At 37.1% G+C, this 20,402-nt stretch overlaps 1 protein-coding gene across 2 annotated transcripts in view; it reads left to right on the top strand.

Annotated features, from left to right (window-relative positions):
- rock1 (Rho-associated, coiled-coil containing protein kinase 1) overlaps positions 1 to 20,402 on the top strand; it is a 65,477-nt gene that overhangs the window by 34,107 nt on the left and 10,968 nt on the right. For both annotated transcript variants that reach the window (XM_057334302.1, XM_057334301.1), the window contains exons 2-18: positions 8,582 to 8,663; positions 13,151 to 13,251; positions 13,732 to 13,869; positions 14,007 to 14,182; positions 14,293 to 14,377; positions 14,453 to 14,597; positions 15,335 to 15,473; positions 16,793 to 16,884; positions 17,113 to 17,272; positions 17,370 to 17,427; positions 17,519 to 17,607; positions 17,924 to 17,972; positions 18,148 to 18,283; positions 18,374 to 18,453; positions 18,581 to 18,827; positions 19,029 to 19,135; positions 19,909 to 20,059. In XM_057334302.1, coding sequence (XP_057190285.1) covers positions 8,582 to 8,663; positions 13,151 to 13,251; positions 13,732 to 13,869; positions 14,007 to 14,182; positions 14,293 to 14,377; positions 14,453 to 14,597; positions 15,335 to 15,473; positions 16,793 to 16,884; positions 17,113 to 17,272; positions 17,370 to 17,427; positions 17,519 to 17,607; positions 17,924 to 17,972; positions 18,148 to 18,283; positions 18,374 to 18,453; positions 18,581 to 18,827; positions 19,029 to 19,135; positions 19,909 to 20,059 — 2,035 coding nt within the window. The remainder of the gene's footprint in view (positions 1 to 8,581; positions 8,664 to 13,150; positions 13,252 to 13,731; positions 13,870 to 14,006; positions 14,183 to 14,292; positions 14,378 to 14,452; positions 14,598 to 15,334; positions 15,474 to 16,792; positions 16,885 to 17,112; positions 17,273 to 17,369; positions 17,428 to 17,518; positions 17,608 to 17,923; positions 17,973 to 18,147; positions 18,284 to 18,373; positions 18,454 to 18,580; positions 18,828 to 19,028; positions 19,136 to 19,908; positions 20,060 to 20,402) is intronic.

Here is a 20,402-nt window from a genome sequence, read left to right as displayed (position 1 = left end):
TGTTTTAGTCTATTTTGCGAGTGAAACTTGTTTTCTGGCTGCATTGAGTCCATCAATCTAGATGCGGACTTGTGGACGCCGAATCCTGTTATTTACATCATGTCATCTGTCTGTTCTGCGTGAATGAACTGTACAGTTTAACATGCTACACGCGTGGTGCTCATAAATTTGTCTGCGTCTGCGCTGAATGAGGACATGAACTTCACCTCCAGAGTTGCTCTGAGAGTTTATTTCACGAACATGTTATAGTTTGAGTTAAGAAACAGACATACTAAAAAATAAGCGTCTTCCGACAACCTGCCAAAATAAAAGTCATAGGCTATATATTACTATTTAATAGTAAAAAAAGAAACTAAAACTAATTTAGATGAACTAAAGGCATCATGCATAAACTGAAGTTAGTTGTTTACCTTTTAAATTATTCTTTCTATTTTTATTCGTATTTCTTATTTATATATTTGTCTTGTATTGCATTTTGAATTTAATATGGCAATGTACTAAATGGGTTTAGTTTTCACAGATATTAATGTATGCAATTTCAGCAATAAAAACTTTAATTGTACTAAAAAGGAAACAAATTATTTGTTTTACTCATTTTAAGAGACCTGTCTTATTTTCTCTTGTATATTTAGTATTGCTTTTTAATAAAGAAAAAGTACTAATTATCCGAATACCCGATTAATCGATGTAAAAATCAGTAGAATACTCGATTAGTAAAAGAATCGATAGCTGCAGCCCTAACACGGTGTGACACTTACGATCTCATATCAATGAAAAACGCATGCGGGATTCACTTGATGTTAGATTAGCTGTCGCTATTGTTGTTGACCTGATTTACAGATAATCTATATCAGTGTTTGAAATTTTAGCTTCAGTCTAGAGAAAAACATGAATTACAATGACAGATATTGTGCTTGATAACCAGTGCTAAACTGAAATTTCAAGTCTCAACACAAAATTTTATTACTATAACACCATGTCTACACCGGACGCGCGCAGCGCGACACGATAAAAGACAATAGAAAGCATTAGAACCCAAAATGATTTTACATTTTGTTCGCATTAGATGGGACACGACAATCTCATAATAACAAGCCGTTGTCTTATCGCGTCACGCTGGTCACGTCCGATGTAGACACAGTGTAAATATATAATGTTATTAAAGCGGCCCTAACACATGCGGTTTCTGCCAATCTAATATTAATCTTGAGTACCTATAGAGTAGTATTGCATACTTCGTATCTTCGAAGAGTATTTAGTTTGATCACATTTATAAAAGATAGATACAGCTGTATGATTATTTCTGAAAGCATACGGTGCGTGCGGAGGGGAGGGGTAGGCTGAACTAAAGCACGTGCGCTCCCATGGCCAACAAAACACAGACATCAGTTTCACTCACCGCATGCGGTTCATGTCCGGCATCTTTTAGCACTAGGACGGCTCCATATATCAGTTTCAAACGATTCAAAATTCAAAATGAACATTGTCAAGAGGAAGCTGGAGAAACTTAGTCATATTCATACTACAAGCTAAAATAAGACAATTTTGATAAGAGCTTCAAAGATCAAATCTATTTTATTCAATATTAAGCCATTTTCTATAAGCTTTAACTTGATCTACCATCAAAACTACATTTGAGTTGCAGCTGTACTTGAAATGTATTGCTTTTTGGACCAGCGTCATGAGTTAGTGTTTTGTAATTAGATCTATTGTGAGAAACCTCTTGACCATATGTTCTGCTCTACCTTTTACAGCATTGAGGTGTGATACACTCGTGCTAGGAAGGCGTTGAGTCATCAAAAGGGTCTTTGCTTGTGTACTCGGACCGCAGCTTCACTGAGGTCTTCTGTTTTCTGAACCCCTTCAGTCAGTGTATGCAATTATAAATGCAACACGTTCAAAGATCTAACACTTACTAACACTAGATAAACTAGTTGTTTTGTTGTCAGATTGTCATAATCTTCGCTTCGAAACAGTATTGGTGCACTCCAGAGCAAACAGATTTCTGTCCCTAGAAAAATAAAAATAACATTCCAGAATGTCTGAATCCAGAAAATAAAATGGAACTTTCCTGTATGTGTTGGGTCTGTGCTACATCTCCAAACATTCAGAGCTGAAGGGTGCAGGAGAGATCACATGAATTAGACACACTACACTACGCTCTTTACATGAGGCGAAGGGTTTGAGCGAGTGCACGGCATGCTTGAACTGCTCCTCACGAGTAACTGACACATCCAGGATTACAGATAGATTAGTATTAATCCTGTTGATGTCACTGCTAACCTGGCAAGATTGGACTTTAAACTGTCCTGTATGCAGATCCCTAACTGTGAATAATTGACTGGGGTTTTGTAGATTTAAAGTGATCGTTCACCCAATGAAAATTTTGTCATCATTTACTCACCCTCATGTCATTTTAAACCTGTCTGACTTTCTTCAGTAGAACACAAAAGAAGATATATAAAATTTTATATTATATATAAAAAACAGCCCCAGCACCCATTCACTTCTATTGTATGGACACAAAACCAATCCATGTCAATGGGTGCTGGTTAACAACATTCTTCAAAATATCTTCTCGTGTTCTATAGAAGAAAGAAAGAGGTACGAAATAGGGATGTGCACGAATGTTCGAAAATTCGATCTACAATAACTATTCGAATATTAAAAATGCTATTTGAATTTTTGTATTTTTCATAAGAATAAAACCACAAGGTTAAGTTACCGAAGACCTACAGAAGACCTTAAAGTTGTCACGTCTTATTTAACACTTCTTCACTTCATCTGTAATGATTTTATAATATACAGAAAAAAATCATTTGTATGTGTCCCTAAATTGTGTTCACTCAGATCGCAATCTTGTTTAAAAAATTTAAGGTTACACACTGGATGCCCGGATCACGTTTTATGCTCAGCTCACATCACCATATTAAAATGTTTCAAAACTGGTGAGCCACAGAATTCGTTAACATTACTTACATTAGGTATAAAAATACCAACCTAATATTAAATGATTAACATAATTTATTTATTACCACAACTTGTTCAGAGCAGTTGTTCTTAAAATATTTTTAACGAATGAATATGAATTATCTAAGTAATGCTAATTTCAACAACTTGAAACATGTAAATGTACATTTCACTGCAACTCATGTTAATGAATTTGGCCTTAACATTAGACTGGCACCTTTTTCCACACCTTAAAGCCTGAATTTTCCTTCTAGAAGTTCAAATAGGGTCATCGCCTTCAAGTGACAGCCTGTAAATAAATTCGCACGGAAGCTTTTTTTTGTTTGTTTTAAAATGTGCTGTGATTTCTTACTTTAGTTGAAATAAATAGGTCTACGTTATTTATTGATGCAAATGCAAAGCAAAGCTAAACAAGACAGACACTGACCGTGAACGACAAAGAAAACAATATTTATATACTGGACTGATCAGCAGGAAATATCTTCCTCATATGACAGTCACTTATAAGGGAAACAAGCACTATGGCTCCATCTTTGTTGCGGGCCCATTTACTTCATTTATTATCAACATTATAAACAATAAAGCCAGATATTCTTGTCAGATCTAGGTTTTGTTACCGGGAGTTAGAGAAGAGCAGCGCGTTTTCTCCGCTGTCGGTTTGTTAACCGTCGGCTTGTTGAACAGACTTTCACCAGAGTAAAATAGACCTATATGCTTGTTTTTCTTATCAAGAACATGTAAAACAAAATTAACAAGATAACCATATATCACAGACTGTCAATATACGTTGGGTTTTGTTTTTGTTTTGTCTGTTTTCTTTTTGTATTATATTGTATTTTTCTATTTTTTTCTTTTTTTCAACTTTAAAAAACGATATACAGGATATAATATTAATGCGTTATGAATATTTAATGATAATTATAAGCTTGGTGTGAAATTGTGACTAAATAAAAACGTAACAAATTACGTCATTATTAACTTAATTTAAATAAACGAATATTTGTTTTTTATGAGCTCAAATATTCGAATATGAAATTATTGAAAAATTCCCATCCCTAGCAGGGCTCTAGACTAACTTTTTGCACTGGTGCGCCTAAAAGTTAGGTGCACCCAAATTTTCGACCGCATCGCATTTAACACCGCAGTTTTACAAGTTCACTTTTTTTAAAATCGCTGTCCATATAGGCAATATTGACTTGTAAATGATTGGCTACAAATCTGGTCAACATAAAGTTCTTTATTTAAAGCACAATTCTACAAGAAAGCAGGGCTCTAGACTAACACTTGAGAGAGGTGGCACTGGTGCTACCAAGTTATTCAGTTGGTGGCACCAGCCCTTAATTTGATAGAACCAGAGTCGTGGGGTGAGGTAAGAAAAAAGAATCACTAAAACTTCATTAAAATGTGTTTAATACATTAATAAATCAATTAGAAATTAATACAAATCATTGTTTATGATTGAATTATTTTTATTGTATATGTAAACTCTCTTTCAACACTTTACCATATTTAAAGCACATCTTTCTTAAAGCTACTTTCTTCCTTTATTTGTTGTGAACGACTCCTATAAGAGAACACAATTCCTTTAATATCAGTGAGTGTTTTTGGGCCCGTCCGTTGTTGTTTGATGAACATTATAAACAGAGATCTTTATTATGCTGCTGCCCCTTTAAGAGCTCGCGCAATATACTGGAACACGTGTTTTGTTTCCCAACTGTTTGGTCACGAAACAAACTGAATACCTTTACAAGGTTTCTTGTTAATATGGGAATTTTTAGGTTATTTTGTGTTAATATGTCCGTTTCAGAGTAAGAAGGCGTGAAAGAGAACTCCGTTTAGTATTTTGTGCTCTGACTCTCTGGGCGCGCGCATCTCAAACAACCCGCGAGACCTGAAGGCTTTTAGTGATTATTCTTCATGAAAGCTGCATTGATACACGTTTGGCTTCTATCAATAGCGACTTACAAATAAATAGTATTTAGCATGATGTATAACGTTTTGTATGCTTTGCAGTATTGTTAGAGAGCTTTATACAATAGTTCAGTGCTTAAAGTTTAAACACGTTTCCTGCATTAGCTTCACATGCATACAATACTTGCAACACATTTCGTTATCTTTGCTGTTTTGTACCTTAGCAGGGGAAATTCTTGTATTCTGCATATTTATTTAAGTTGCAAGATTGAGCGCTTTACTCGTCTGCTCTTTCGGTCCTTCGCCTCTTAACCTCTATCACTGATAGATAGTGAATGGTTGAAGGAGGGGAGACGAGAATGAGTGACTGAATGCACAGCTTGCGCAATATAACATTTCTGCGCATTAAATTTATAATACGCAAAAATTATATATTGATCAGTTTGGCAGTCGCACCGGTGCGACCATTAAGAAAAACTTGTCGAACTGGCAGGAAAATTTGTCGCAAAATGAGACCATTTAGGTCTCATTTTGGTCTCACGTCTAGCGTGTCAGAGCATTGGTTATGATTTTCGGACCGATCAGGCCTTAACTTAACATTCTTAATGAAAAAGTTGTCAATCGTTCTTTTCATCTTCTCTCATCATCTGCGGCTACATCCACTCTGTTCATCTGACGGGCCTAGGCTACTCACCTCTCTCTGTCTGACTGCAGCACACGCATTTTCAAACGTACACACACATACAGGAATATCTGGACCACGGCCAATCAGAGGGGGGTCCGCCCTTCACTATCTCTGATTGGTTTAGACCACGATATGGGCCTAATGTGTCTGTTGTTGAACCACAGGGAGACTTTCGCAGAGACTTTTTTTCCCTCAAACGGCTGGTCGCACCGGTGCGACCTCAGATTTTTTTTAGTCACACCATTGAGAAATTAGGTTGCATGTGCGACCAAATTGGTCGCACTCTAGAGCCCTGCCTAGTATGAAACAAGAAGAGGGTGAGTTAATGATGACAGAATTTTCATTTTGGGGTAAATTATCACTTTAAAGTATGGAGGCCAATAGTGGCACATGATTATAGTAGTTACCTGGACACATTTTAGACCTCTATTATGTGCAGAGGTGGGTAGTAACGCGCTACATTTACTTCGTTACATTTACTTGAGTAACATTTTGGAAAATATGTACTTTTTAAGTAAAATTAAAAGTGTGTACTTTTACTCTTACTTGAGTAAATTTCTAATAGAAAATCTGTACTTTTACTTCGTTACATAACTTACATTGCGTGACGTTCCTTCGTTCCTTCATTTTAAAATATGCTTTTTAAAACGCGTTGTTTATTTCAAGGTTGTCGTCTCTTTTTACGGGCATTCCCGAGTGATCGATTCTTTTGAGTCGATTCTTTTGAAAGCATTAATTGAACAATTGGCAAAACCATTTGAATAGGCTAATGAATCAGTTCAAATGATTTGTTCAGTTCGCAGCACGATCTGAATCATCTGAAGCAGAATTACTCACTCCTCGTAGCGCGAAACTTAAGAACACGCAGAACACAAAGAGCGTTGGATGAACTGGATATGAATCTATATATATACAATCAAAACTGCAAATGTGTCATATTGTTTGCCAGCAATGATAAATGCCCGCCATATGCACGCACCCGCGCGACCTGTTCGTCAGACACCGCAACATGCGCGTTACCTGTCAGACACAGAGACGTGGGCCTGCAGAAATATACATTTGAAGAACAGAAGGAAGAAAACTTGATGGGCGTGTGGTTCACTGTTTACTGTTTGTTTACAAGTAAGAGCGTTTCACAACACACACGTGACACAACACGAGAAAACATGAGCTTTGTTCAAAAATGTGTATTTCATTTAAGAGAGCACTGCAGATGTTCTAGATCATCTTAGGAAATGCTCTGAGTTTAGTTCATGCTTTAGTTTGACATGGTCTATTATTCTAAATAAGTTGTGTAAACTACATTGACATCAGGACTAGATGAAATTTACAGAAATGCTTGTCTCTTCTGTGTTTGTCTATTCTTTAGACTCTCTAGTATATTGCAAAGATATCTGCTTATGATAATTAAAAATATTGATTAAAATGTAATATTAAAATATTGGCGTTAATATTAATTTTATGTAGTAGGCCTATATAATCAGATACAAAGTAACTAAGTAACTAGCTACTTGAGTAGTTTTTTCATTGCATACTTTTTTACTTTTACTCAAGTAAATTTTAAAATAGTGACTTTTACTTGAGTAACAATTTCTCTAGTTACTTGTACTTTGACTTGAGTAAAGATTTTGGCTACTCTACCCACCTCTGATTATGTGTAATAAATACAGTACATACAAGTATACTATTCTAACCTTTTTATGATTAAGTCCTTTGTCATGTTAAATGAGTAACACATTTTTCTGAGTGTTTAAGGAGTGTTTAAGGACTGACAGAAGTGGTGCATCTGTGTAATGTTGTTCAACATTCGTGTTTCATTTAGCTTTTAAATTAATTTAGCATTTTGTCAACATACATGTGTAATGACAGCACGGAAGAGCGGTTTTTAAGTTAATTAAAATGTATCATCTTTTATTGTTATCCCTGTTATGTAAGAAAATCGGTGCTGAGAGTATTTGTGAACGCAGGTCTGTGACAAAATTGTAGATCAAAATAAGGCTTAACCTCTTTGGACCTGCTGCAGGGTCTCTGTGAGGTTGATTTTGTTGTTGCTTTGTTTTTCTGCGTTGGCCAGCTGGTGACAGTAATAAAATACGAGAACAAAGTGGTTGAACGTTTTGTAAAAAGTTAGCCTTTATCATGTTACATGGATAACAGAGAGGACAGTTTTTCTATCTCTGGCCGAATGTCAAAGAAATGTTTAATCTGTGCTTGAGAGAGAGATGTGACTCAAGACTTTTAGGTCGCTGTTCTAAATATGCCTGACAGACAAATGGTAGCTTTTGGTAATGGGCTCTGAACAAATGACCTTAAATAGTTTATCAAAGCGATCAAGACAAGCTTGAGATCTCAGCAGGCCTTTGTGCCTCTTGATCGAGATTGTGTTAAATGGATAGTGCACCCAAAAACAAAAATGCTGTCATCATTTACTCACCGTTACAAACCTGTATGCCTTTCTTTTATCTGTAGAACACAAAAGAAGATATTCTGAAGAATGTTGTTAACTTGTCAACAGTGGTACCCATTTACTTGTATTGTACAGACACAAAACCAGTGCAAGTGAATGGGTACCGCCATTGTTCGGTTACTAACGTTATTCAAAATATCTTCTTTTGTGTTCTACATAAGAACAAAAGTCATACAGGTTTGAAATGACAAGAGGGGGTAAATGATGTTCACCCAAAAAAGATATTTTTATTTTTGGGTGAACTATCCCTTTACTTCACTATTTAAATAGTGCTTTTAAATACACATACCAAATCATAAAGTGGCTCGGTCACCCCCACTACATTTTATACAACAGTTAAACTCATTGAAAGCATTCTTGGTTGAACATGTTATATAACAGATAAGTAGTTTTCATGATAAGCAAGGTAAACAATATTGCAGGTTTACAGTGGAAACCAGATAATACATAGTGATAAAATATCACAATCCACTTAGTCCATCATCACATACAATTCTAACAAACCAATATCTTCATCTAACCAATATTTATATGTTATTGTTTTCCAGGACAGTTTGGATGCTCTGGTCTACGACCTTGATTTTCCAGCCTTGAGGAAAAACAAAAGCATCGATAATTTCTTAAGCAGATGTAAGTATTTTGTCTAGGGTTTTGTCTGGATCTCTCCCGGCTGAAAGTGTCTTTCATGTTCATCGGTTCATTGTGACATGTCAAAACACTTTGAGCGCTCTTTATTGTGGGTGGGGGTTGTTTTTGGGTCAGTACCCTCAGTCAGGCTCCATTTTGTAAGTCCTGGTATTCGCTCAACAAAAGGGCTTTCAGGACTGCATGGTGACCCGCATGTTATATTCCACATGACCCCCTCCTCTCTCTTACACACACACACAGTATATAGTGATGTTACGTCAGAAGGAGGGGCTTCATATTGTCATACATATATGTGGTTTTGTTAGATTTTTTTCTTGGGATCCTTCATACTCTTTAACTCCCACATCACTACTGTTAAAGGAATAGTTCACCCAAAAATGAAAATTCTGTTATCATTTGCTCACCCTCAAGTTGTTTCAAAACTATATTAAAATCTTTGTTCTGTTGAATATTTTGTAGAATGCGGGAAACTTAATAGTTCTGGGGCACCATTGACCACCAAAGTAGATTTTTGCCTACTATGGAATTCTAAAGTGCCCCAGATCTGTTCGGTTGTAAACATTCTTCCAAATGTCTTTCTTTGCGGTCAGCTGAACAACAAATCATTCCATTTATTGAGGAAATTGGTGGTGTTTATTACTTTTCTAAACCCTATGATTTCTGCTATGTAAATCATAAAATGGCCATGAATTCACATAGGCTTAATTTTAAGAAAGGACACAAGCTTTACCTTAGAACCAAAATAGACTTGATAGTTGGGATACTTGTGAGTTGGGTTCTTTTATCTCAGGCCAGCATGCAGCCACCTTAGCAACCACCCAAATAGGGCTGTCGCAGTGAAGGAATTTCCCGTGTGGTAATTTTGTGTGGCTCATTAGCGAGGTGTGCGATATTACCGCATTAATCCTGAATTTGGTGCCAAATAAATAGGCTTAAATGATGTTGTTGGATATATTGTACCTTTATTGTGTTGCATATATTGGTGTTTTAATAACAAAGACGGCTGTTTTAAAACCAATGTAAAACGTATTTTTATATTTTGTTGGAAAATGGAAAACAACACAGAGCAATAAAAACGAAAGGTAGGCTACACGTCTTTTTTCCTTTATTAAAGAAAAGACTCAAGACCAACCAGTTTATGATAAATACAAGATAAATAGAAATTGTAAAACGAGAAAATATATAAAAGCAAATTGTTTAGGCTTGTTATGTGCATATTCAATACAAATTGAAGCCTCAATACAAATTACAATCATGTACAGGGGAATCTTAAATTGAAGAAAAATATGAGCCAGTATTTGTATAACTTTTGTATAATTTGTAACACTTTGTATAACACTGTGCACACCAAACCCGTCGAGACCCATTCGAAATATTATGTTATATATATTTTTGTCTCATAAAAAATATAATAAAAAACGTGAACATTGCGGTTGTAGCGGTTACTGCGGTTGCTTGTCATCCTCTGTGGTCGGCTTGTCAGACGTGCGGTATTATAGAATTGCCAAACGCCTTAGCAACAGCACAGCACATACAATGACATAGCATGCTAACGTGCTACTGGGTACTACATGCTCCCCTCAGTGTCTTTAGAAAAATATCTAAATATGCAAAGACCTACATAACCCAGGGCTCCAGACTAACTTTTTTCTACAAGGAGCACTGTAGCCCCTGTCTGAAATTTTTAGGAGCGCAAACAAAATATTTAGGGGTTCACCTTAAATCAGCCTGCATTTCAATTATTTAATTATTTCCCCCAAAATAACTGTTATACTGATACTGACAAGTTACTTGATGACCGCAGATTTGGTTCTGCTTATTTAAAAAGAGGCAGAATCTACAGAGTAGCTTTGTTATTGATTGGTGCTAAATAGAGAGACTGTAATCTGAATTCATTTTTGAACCAACAGAAATTGTTTGTCAAAAAGTATACATTTAGTTGTTAACAGTTGTTACCCATTAAAGCAAAATGAAAGGTCTCTTGTTATTACGTTCTTACGATGATTTTATTGTGTATTAAGGACACTTTTACTCATGTTCACACAACACATGTAAATTTAACGTCAAATTAAACTTAACAAGAGCAACCGCCTGTCGTTCGTTCTTGCTGTGAACGGATTTGAAATGATTCAGCGCTGTCTCAAGTAATCAACCGATAAATGACGTATTCTGAACTCCTCCGCTGTTAGTTTTGTTTTAAACGTCTCGTATAGCAAATCATTCATCCTCGGGCTCAAGAAATCCGTCACAGCAAACAGCGTCTCGTAGTAGTGCGTTCACGTTGTGTGTAAACTTGTCAATGACGACCTGGATTGTGTGCGTCCGCTTGAAACGTCAATGACGAGAGTGACCTGCGCAGTTGACTTTCACCTGCACTGGTGGCGGGTCGCGTTCTACTCGTCTTTCCACATGAAATAACAACAAGAAGAAATTCCAAATTTGCAGGTCGCACATGTGCAAGTACTTGTAAAAAAAATGCTCGCGCTGTCTCGAAAACTGGTTGCAAAATGCGACCATTTAGTCGCAGTCTGGAGCCCTGACATAACCTCAAGATTTCTTCAACATATTTTGACCTTTGTTTAATAATTGATGTCTTTGGGTATATTGTTAGTGTAATGTGTCTATTCTACCTCAAGCATGTAGTTTTTACCTGTTTGTTACTGGTTTCTTTCTGGATCCCTATTCAGGAGCTGTTAAACATACTGTTAGATGAAACAACAGTTAGCACATTTTGCTTAATTTATAGTAGACTTATACACGTTGCCTTATTTGATGTGCTTTTTTACGCTTCAGTCATAAGAAACCTTGTTGCCGGTTTAATCTATGATGAAAACTGGTCTTGAATTGTAATAGTAAACTCCGTTGATCATAAGCTCATGTCAGTGCATTCATACATGCTTCGATCATAGTGTAGTATTGCATTTTGCAATAAATTATTTTATTTTTACTTTATTATAGTGACTTTGTTTTATTTGACTTTGTATTATTTTAGTAATGTTATTTCTTAATACTGTACTCTTACATTTAATTTTTAAATGTATTTAGCTGTTTAGTTCAAATGTTTTCACTGAATTAAAAAAGTACATTAACAATATTAAATTGAATATATGTTGAATGTTGGCACACAAAAAGTATTTTTCATATTGTATATATCTCCTTTTTATAATAACTCACCAGCAGCTCTGTGCCACATTAAATGTGACTGAATTAAAAGTTGTCATTCCCCCCTGAAATGTTGATGTAAACTTGTTAACCCTGGTGAATATCCATAAATCCTTCTCAAATGTTTTCTCCGTATACCGTGGGAGATTTGTTCTTTTCTCAAGATCAAAGTACTGTTCTGTTATTGCTTTCTCTTTATCGATGAACGTGCAAACTTGTGCCAAAGGAGAACACAAAGAAACATTGCTCAGCATTAACCAAATTTGGCTGGAAGTTATCTCTCCATGAGGGAAACTGAGCTGTTATGTTAGATAAAGTCATGAGGGCCATCAGTGGTTATAACACAATTTCAGCTAAATTGATTCTCACACTATCCAGAGGCTCTTCTGTAGAGTCCACAGGGCTTTACTTCCCTCCTGAGACAAGGATGTCTAATTCTCTCTCTCTCTCTCTCTCTCTCTCTCTCTCTCTCTCTCTCTCTTTCTCTCTCTCTCTCTCTCTCTCTCTCTCTCTCTCTCTCTCTCTCAGTTTAAACCAGATGCAGATGCTTGACCACATATGTAGCCAGAAGTGCATTACATTAAGTAATTTATCAGAAAAATATCTGGTTAAATCACAGCTTGAGAGTTGAAAGTAGGGTAAAAGGCTTTTACATAGTGTTCTTTCCATGCTTGTTATGATCATTTTCATGTTTGGAATCTTACAATAAATTCATAGTCCTAGTTGCTTAATTTGTAATTTAATTTCCTAAATTCAATAATGAATAGAAAATTCAATGTTTAATTATGAAACTTATATTTGGAATTTCCACCGCCTCTCAAAGGTTTAGGGTTACTTTACTTAAGTGTTTCTCCTGATGTAAAAAATATTTCAAATGTCTGAAATTATTTTTAGACAAAAATATAAATGTGCCTACATGTATATTTAGAAATTTAGAAGACTACATTGTTAATGCAAAATAATGAAGAAATAGCAGCAAGAGCATAATCTCTTTCAATACTTTTTAAAAAAGGTTAGTTGCCTCAAGAAGCTGGTTAAAAATGGCAAAATGTAATTATAGTAACATTTTGTGCTATTCCGTAATTTTCTTAAAACAGTAAAAAAAGTAAATAATAAATGAAACGAGTATAAATAATAAGTGACTCTAAGCTTCTGGACGGGAGTATGTGTGTATGTATCAAGGCATTTAACTGTTTTTAGCCACAATCATGGTTTATTAAACCAAGCTCAAAGTCAGTGAATGAGTCAACATTTTGCAACTCATTCAATACAATCGATGGCTTTTCTTTGTGTTTACTTGCCTTTAGATAAGGACACAATCAGCAAAATCCGAGAGCTTCGTATGAAAGCAGAGGATTATGAAGTGGTAAAAGTCATAGGCAGAGGGGCATTTGGAGAAGTACAACTGGTGAGTGTGTTGTACATATTTCATGTTCTTGTTTTCCACAACGTTTCCCTTGTTTTTGAAGCTATGGCAGTGATATAGTCAACTAGTTTACACTGTTTTATCTTTTAATAAGGTTACCGTATTCTGCTTTTTCTGTACTCTTGTCTAGCAAAGAAAAAATGTACAGTGTAGAGCATTTAAATGTTACAGTCTCCATGTTGTACACTGTGCAATACTTGATTTTGATCACCGTGTTCCCGTACAATAACATATTTCAATAGTGATATGTTTATGTTTTTGGCAAGTAGCCTTGTGATAAGCAGGATAATATACAGTCAGACTGTCATAACTCTGAAATAAATCACCCTTCAGGGTGATTCAAGAGCGAAGGAGTTTACTTAACACTAATGACCATCTGACTATCCATAATCCTGTATATATAAAATTGTTTACTAATGCTAAGCTTGGCTTAAAGGTCTTCTCTCTCTTTGTGTTTTGTAGGTGAGGCACAAAGCCACATTGAAGGTATACGCCATGAAGCTGCTCAGCAAGTTTGAGATGATCAAGAGGTCGGACTCCGCTTTCTTCTGGGAAGAGAGGGATATTATGGCCTTCGCCGATAGTAATTGGGTAGTACAGGTATGAATTAGCTGACTGATTGGTAATAAGAATCAATTTTAGTTATTCAAATTATTTAGTTGTTACTTTGTGCTTGAATGTGATATCTTCTGTACAGTTGTTATTCATTTATTTTGTGTGCGTGTTTGGTTTTCCAGCTGTTTTATGCATTCCAAGATGGCCGCTACCTCTACATGGTGATGGAATATATGCCGGGCGGTGACCTGGTCAACCTCATGAGCAACTATGACGTGCCCGAGAAGTGGGCACGTTTTTACACTGCTGAGGTGGTGCTGGCACTGGATGGCATCCACTCCATGGGCTTCATTCACAGGTTTCCTTCACACATTTAACCATCCCTTCCTTTCATAGTCTTGCTTGAAATTGCTTTAAAGGGATGTTTTAAGGTTGTAAGGTAATGCTTTCCTTGCTTTTTCATCACAGGGACGTAAAGCCTGACAATATGTTATTAGACAAGTCAGGCCACCTGAAGCTGGCTGACTTCGGGACCTGTATGAAAATGAACAAGGTAAGTCACATTTCACCATTTGTCAGTTCTGCTTCGGTCCGCGTTCTGGAGCTGATCCTCTTGTTGTCTCCTCAGGATGGTATGGTACGATGCGACACGGCAGTAGGAACTCCAGACTACATTTCTCCAGAGGTACTGAAATCACAGGGAGGAGACGGCTACTATGGTCGAGAGTGTGACTGGTGGTCTGTTGGGGTCTTCCTGTATGAGATGCTAGTTGGTGAGTTTTACAGCGTTCAGCGCTCATGGGTGTTCCATTTTTAATATTAGTTTAACTTTTTAGTTTAAGTCTGTTTAATAAAATTAGCACATTCAGTATGTATTTGTTATTAACAATCTTTCGCTTTACAAGGTCTGAATTAACTTAATTAACATAATCAATGGAAATAGTCTAGCTGTTGGGCAGAAACCTTGTATCTACAAAACTACTACTTTTAAGGAAATGGAGAAAACACTGTAATAAATAAACTTGGTTGACAAGCTCTTTTTAATAATTTTTTATTGGTTAATATTAGCACAATCTGAGACATACATGATGACCAATAGTAAAGATTCATGATAAAATTAAAATAGAGATACAAGGTTTCAACCCTACAGCAACAATATACTGGATTATTAAATAATATAAAGAAATATTGCACACTGTTAACCTTTATTTTTATATGGAAGGCTCACCTTTCCTTGTCGCTGCTGAAATTGCATTTCTTATGGCGTTTCTTGAGGTCGGAAATTCTCACGTTGCAGATTTCCATAAAAGTTGTCTATGAAAAGCCACACTTCAGTTCCCTAAAACCAGAAGAGATTTCCTTGAAGAAACACAAGAGTAACTGTGCATTTAGGCTCCGATTCAAATCCTTAAACTAAACAAACAGCACAAAGAGGACAACATTCCTTAGAAAGACTTCTCTTTCCCTTCCTGAGAAGAATAAGCATCTGTCTTGTTTAATGTGTCCTTAGGTGACACACCGTTCTATGCTGACTCGCTAGTGGGCACCTACAGCAAGATCATGAACCACAAGAATGCCCTGACCTTCCCCGATGACAGTGACATCTCAAAGGATGCAAAGAGCCTTATTTGTGCTTTTCTCACAGACAGGTTTGAACAATTTCAATTACTAAAGTATAATATTTTAAACATAAGTTATACCTATTGTATAGACTGTAATATTGCCAGGATATTAGATAGTGATGCATAGTGATGACATAAAGGTCCGGTTGAACGCGCAGTTTTTGCCAATCACATATTAAACATGAGTACCTATAGAGTAGTATTGCATACTTCGTATATTCGAAGAGTATTTAGTTCGATCACATTTATAAAAGATAGATACAGCTGTACGATTATTTCCGAAAACAGACGACATCCTGGGGGTGTGCGGTTGGAGGAACTAAATCACGAGCACACAATACATCAGCATAACTGTTTTGATTCACTATAAGTTTGTGTTGTTTATATTATGCACGTACGCGCCGATTGCCAACAAAACACAGACATATGACTTAGTTTCACTTACCGTGTGCGGTTCATGTCCAGCATCTTTTAGCGCTGGGACGCTCCATCTTTCAGTTTCAAATGATCTACGAATCCAGCATTACATCCTGAACACGTTAAATCACCCCTTTAACGCCTAGTTGACGCTCAACCACTCACAACACCCTTGTCAGTACATAGCAACACCCTAGCAACCGCCCACAGCATCCTAAAATTGTGATGGCAAGATTTGCATGGACACTTTCATCAGAAATTCTGAAATGTTGTTGTCTCACAGTGTTGATGTTCTCTAAAATGAAATATTAACATTTGTGTTTCCTAGGTATTAAAACAAATAGTATATGTTTTGTTTCAACAGAGGTTTATTTCATCTTGACCTGTCAGTTCAGGGAGTTGTTAGTCTGGATTTGTCCTTTGTTTTACAAAGCAACTGTTAAACCATGTGATGAATCCGTACAGATCAAAGTTTCTCTTTGATGGTGTTCCTCAGGCGACACAACATCTATCTGATTCCTTTGACTGTTGTAATGCTCTTTGCGCCCCTTTCTTAAGCCACACTGTTTTCCCTTCTTAATTCTCTATTAAATTCGTTTTAAAGAAGATTAGGTTAATAGCCGCAAAGCCTTGAACTGGGTAAAGCCTAGTATTGCGAGAGGAAATTTCTGTTCAACAGTTCAAAGATATTAAATCTATCTGAAACACTGAGTAATATGATAAATAGTTGATTTATGGCGTCTCGTCTTTAACCGTAATCTCTCGTGAGATTAACGGTAAACTCGCCCTGGATCGGCTCGCGGGTCTGCATGTTATCAATGCTCTTCTTTTGAATGTCAAGAAAATGAACTAAAGCTTCAACTATATAAGTGAAGTACGCTCACAGTCTTGTGTTCATTTAACATCATTGTTGTACTCATCTTTATTAGGGAAGTGCGATTAGGACGCAATGGAGTCGATGAGATCAAGCGGCATTCTTTTTTTAAGAACGACCAGTGGACATGGGAGAACATTAGAGAAAGTGAGTTATAAACCTCTACCTGACGTTTTTGGTATATACATGCAAGTAAATATATACATGTATGTGTAAGTGTATGTGATATAAATACGAAATAAATTTGCACAGTGCACATATATTATGTAAACACAAACCTTTATTCTGGATGTGATTAATCGTTGAACAGCCCTATTTATAGAGTATATATAAGTATACAATGCATTTTTAAGATTTTGCTGTTGTTGTGTGTAGCTGCTGCCCCCGTGGTCCCAGAGCTTAGCAGTGACGTCGACACGAGTAACTTCGATGACATTGAGGAGGATCGAGGGGAGGAAGAGACGTTCCCCATCCCTAAAGCATTTGTCGGCAACCAACTTCCCTTTGTGGGCTTCACCTACTACAGCAATAACCAGTGAGTATAGAGCTGAAGAACAGGCTCAACACTTCAGTCAGCCAACACTTGTTGTTCAAAATGTGACTGAGTCAAGATTGTAACGGTTCTCTGTCAGGTTTCCTCGGGAAGTAAACACAAAAAGTGACAGATCGACTAAAGAAGATAAAAGTCAAGTAAGCACATCTAAACCGAGACTTTAAATGGAGTTTAGTGTCAGTATTTCTTTGAATCGGTAAGAATGAGTGACTGTTTGTGATCCCTCAGCTGGAGAATCTTCAGAAGAGGATCTATCAACTAGAAGAACAACTTCACAGCGAGATGCAGCTGAGGGATGAGATGGAGCAGAAGTGCAGGTTTTTATCGAACACCTCATTCAGTCATCATTCCACACATTTTATTTATCAGAACCAAACACATCATCCATCCACGCCAATCAAACAATTTGTCTAACATGCATGAATCCAACCCAATCGAACACTTTTACCCATTTCAGACCAGTTTCCTCGTTCATCTAGCCTTCCGCTGATTCATGCATTCATTTAGATGAAACATCTCAACCATCTGTCCATTCTTCCCAAATTCATCCTTCCTGTGTCTTTTTCTCAAAATCATATTTTCTTAGTAAAATCAGGCTTTTGAAATATGTTCTTTGATTCCTTTTCCCTTCAGGGCATCCAACACAAAACTAGACAAGATAATGAAAGAGTTAGACGAGGAGGTGAGTGAAATGATTTCACTTCCAAACCATGAATCGAAATAATTATAGAGGCATGTGTTTTGTACACACAGCTTCGATAGACGATTAAAGATAAATATCTGTTAAAAGCGGGACTTATTTTTGTAGTTGTTACGTTCCCTGTTTCTTAGCGTTTTGTTGTCCTGACATGTTTCAGGTCAACCTGAGGAAGAGTTTGGAGGCTAACGTGTCTTTACTGGAGAAAGACAAGATCATGACCCAGCACAGGGCAACAGAACACCAGAGAAAAGCTGATCAGGAGGCAGAAAAGCGGCGAAATCTGGAGAATGAGGGTGAGAATGCAATTCAGGGTGGCTTGTTTTATGTATAACAATCCCTTTATCTTCCTCCTCATTTACTTTTTGTTTTCTTGTTTTCTCTAGTGTCCACTTTGAAGGAGCAGCTGGAAGACCTGAGGAAAATAAGCCAAAACAACGAGAAGATCGCTCAGCTGCAGAACCAAGTGAGCTTTATGAGAAGACCGTCACCTGGGCACGAATGATTTAAAAAATGGTTATATAAACAAAAAAGACTTGTCATACTATGTGGTCTTGTGGTACTAACATCTTTTCCATCTGTGTGACTGACAGCTGGGGGATGCCAATGACCTTCTGCGGGCCGAGTCGGACACGGTGGTGCGTTTGAGGAAGAGTCACACTGAGATGGTGAAGTCCATGAGTCAGCTGGAGGGTGTAAACCGCGAACTGCAGGAGAAGGGCCGTGCGGCGGAGAGCGCCAGACAGCAGCTGGAGAAAGAGTTACTTCAGCTACAGACCACGCTGGACACTGAGAGGAGAACATGCAGCCAGGGCTCAGAGGAGATCCGAGAACTGCAGGGTAAGAACCACATGGTACCTCAACTGAATTGGCAAAATAATTTCATGAATTTGATGTACATTCCTAAATCCATTTGACCATGGATGAGTTATGTATGGAAATAAGATTCGCCAGACAAATTGAAACACATAATAAAGTGCTTTGTTTGTTTACACGAAAACATGTCAGCTCACAGAGAACTTATTCTTCTGTTTTTTTCAGCTCGTATCACAGGTCTGCAGGAGGACAACAAGAACTTGAAGCAGAGCATTTCAAAAGTGGAACTGGAGAGGAAGCAAGTCCAGGAGAGATGTAACGCCCTTGAGAAGGTCTATTATTATTTTAGGTTTTTGTTGTTTTTTGTTTTGTTAGAACTGCTTGGTCTGGTTGGCTTCTGTTGTGTGTGTGTGTGCGTGCGTGCATCTGAATTTTCAAGGAAAGGAACACCAAAAATGTATTTTGTACACAGCAAAATCGCCAGTGTTAAAAAAGGTCAAATTAACACTCACAGTGTATATATAATCCACATTGTTAAAAAAAGTCAAATTAACACTCACAGTGTATATATAATCCACATTGTTAAAAAAGGTCAAATTAACACTCACAGTGTATATATAATCCACACTATCGAAGTGTGGATTATATATACACTGTGAGAGTTAACTTGACCTTTTTTAACACTGGCGATGTTGCTGTGTAGCCATCTACGTTTTACATCAGATGGTGTCCTAGAGAACTTTTAAACATTCCTTCTGTAATTTTAACAACTACTAGTCACTTTCCCAGTGATAACGTTGTAGGTCTCATGATATCATTTGTAGATGCTTGATTTTGCAAGATTAATCATTATGTATGCTGCATATCGCCTGCAGCGTGCTGTGCACTTTACATCACCTCCGCGTCTCATGAAGCCATTCAAGTTCAGACTTTTAAACTCCTTACAGGGGTATTCTGGCCTACATCAAGTTAAGCTTTATTAATAAAATATTTGGCATAGGGTTTAGCACCACATTTCTTTATTTCGACTCCTGATGTTTTTAGGTTTTTTTGTCAATTATAAGCAAAACATAAAAATCTGTAACCTGCGTTTCTGTCTCTTCAGGAGAAGAACAGTCTGGAAATTGACCTGAACTACAAGCTGAAGACCCTGCAGAAGCATCTGGATCAGGAGCTGACCGAGCACCGCGTCACCAGAGCTCAGCTCACCGACAAATACGAATCCATCGAGGAGGCCAAGTCGGCTGCTATGCACGGTATGCTGTGTGTGCCAGACGCTCCGCGCCCAGCTGTGCCACCTGCGCCAGTTTCTGCTCTAGGGCGCTTCATTCTGACAGCGTGTCCAGACACTGTACAGCGTCTCATTCAGCTGTGCTCAGACACCACCTCAGAGATTTCATACGTGCACATGCTACAAGGAGTGACTGTGTTATTTTTCTCTCTTGAAAATTGGGTCATCATTACCTCGAGTTGTTCCAAATCTGTATAAATGTCTTTCTACAGAGAAAGATATTTGGACGAATGTGCGTAACCAAACAGTTCTTGGCCACCATTGACTACCATAGTAGGAAAAATGACAATGTTAGTCAAAAGTGCCCC

Source organism: Triplophysa rosa, linkage group LG5, assembly GCF_024868665.1.
Source record: "Triplophysa rosa linkage group LG5, Trosa_1v2, whole genome shotgun sequence".
Classification (NCBI taxonomy): Eukaryota; Metazoa; Chordata; class Actinopteri; order Cypriniformes; family Nemacheilidae; genus Triplophysa; species Triplophysa rosa.
Note: the sequence above shows the minus strand (reverse complement) of the source record. Positions and strands in the feature narration are given on the sequence as shown.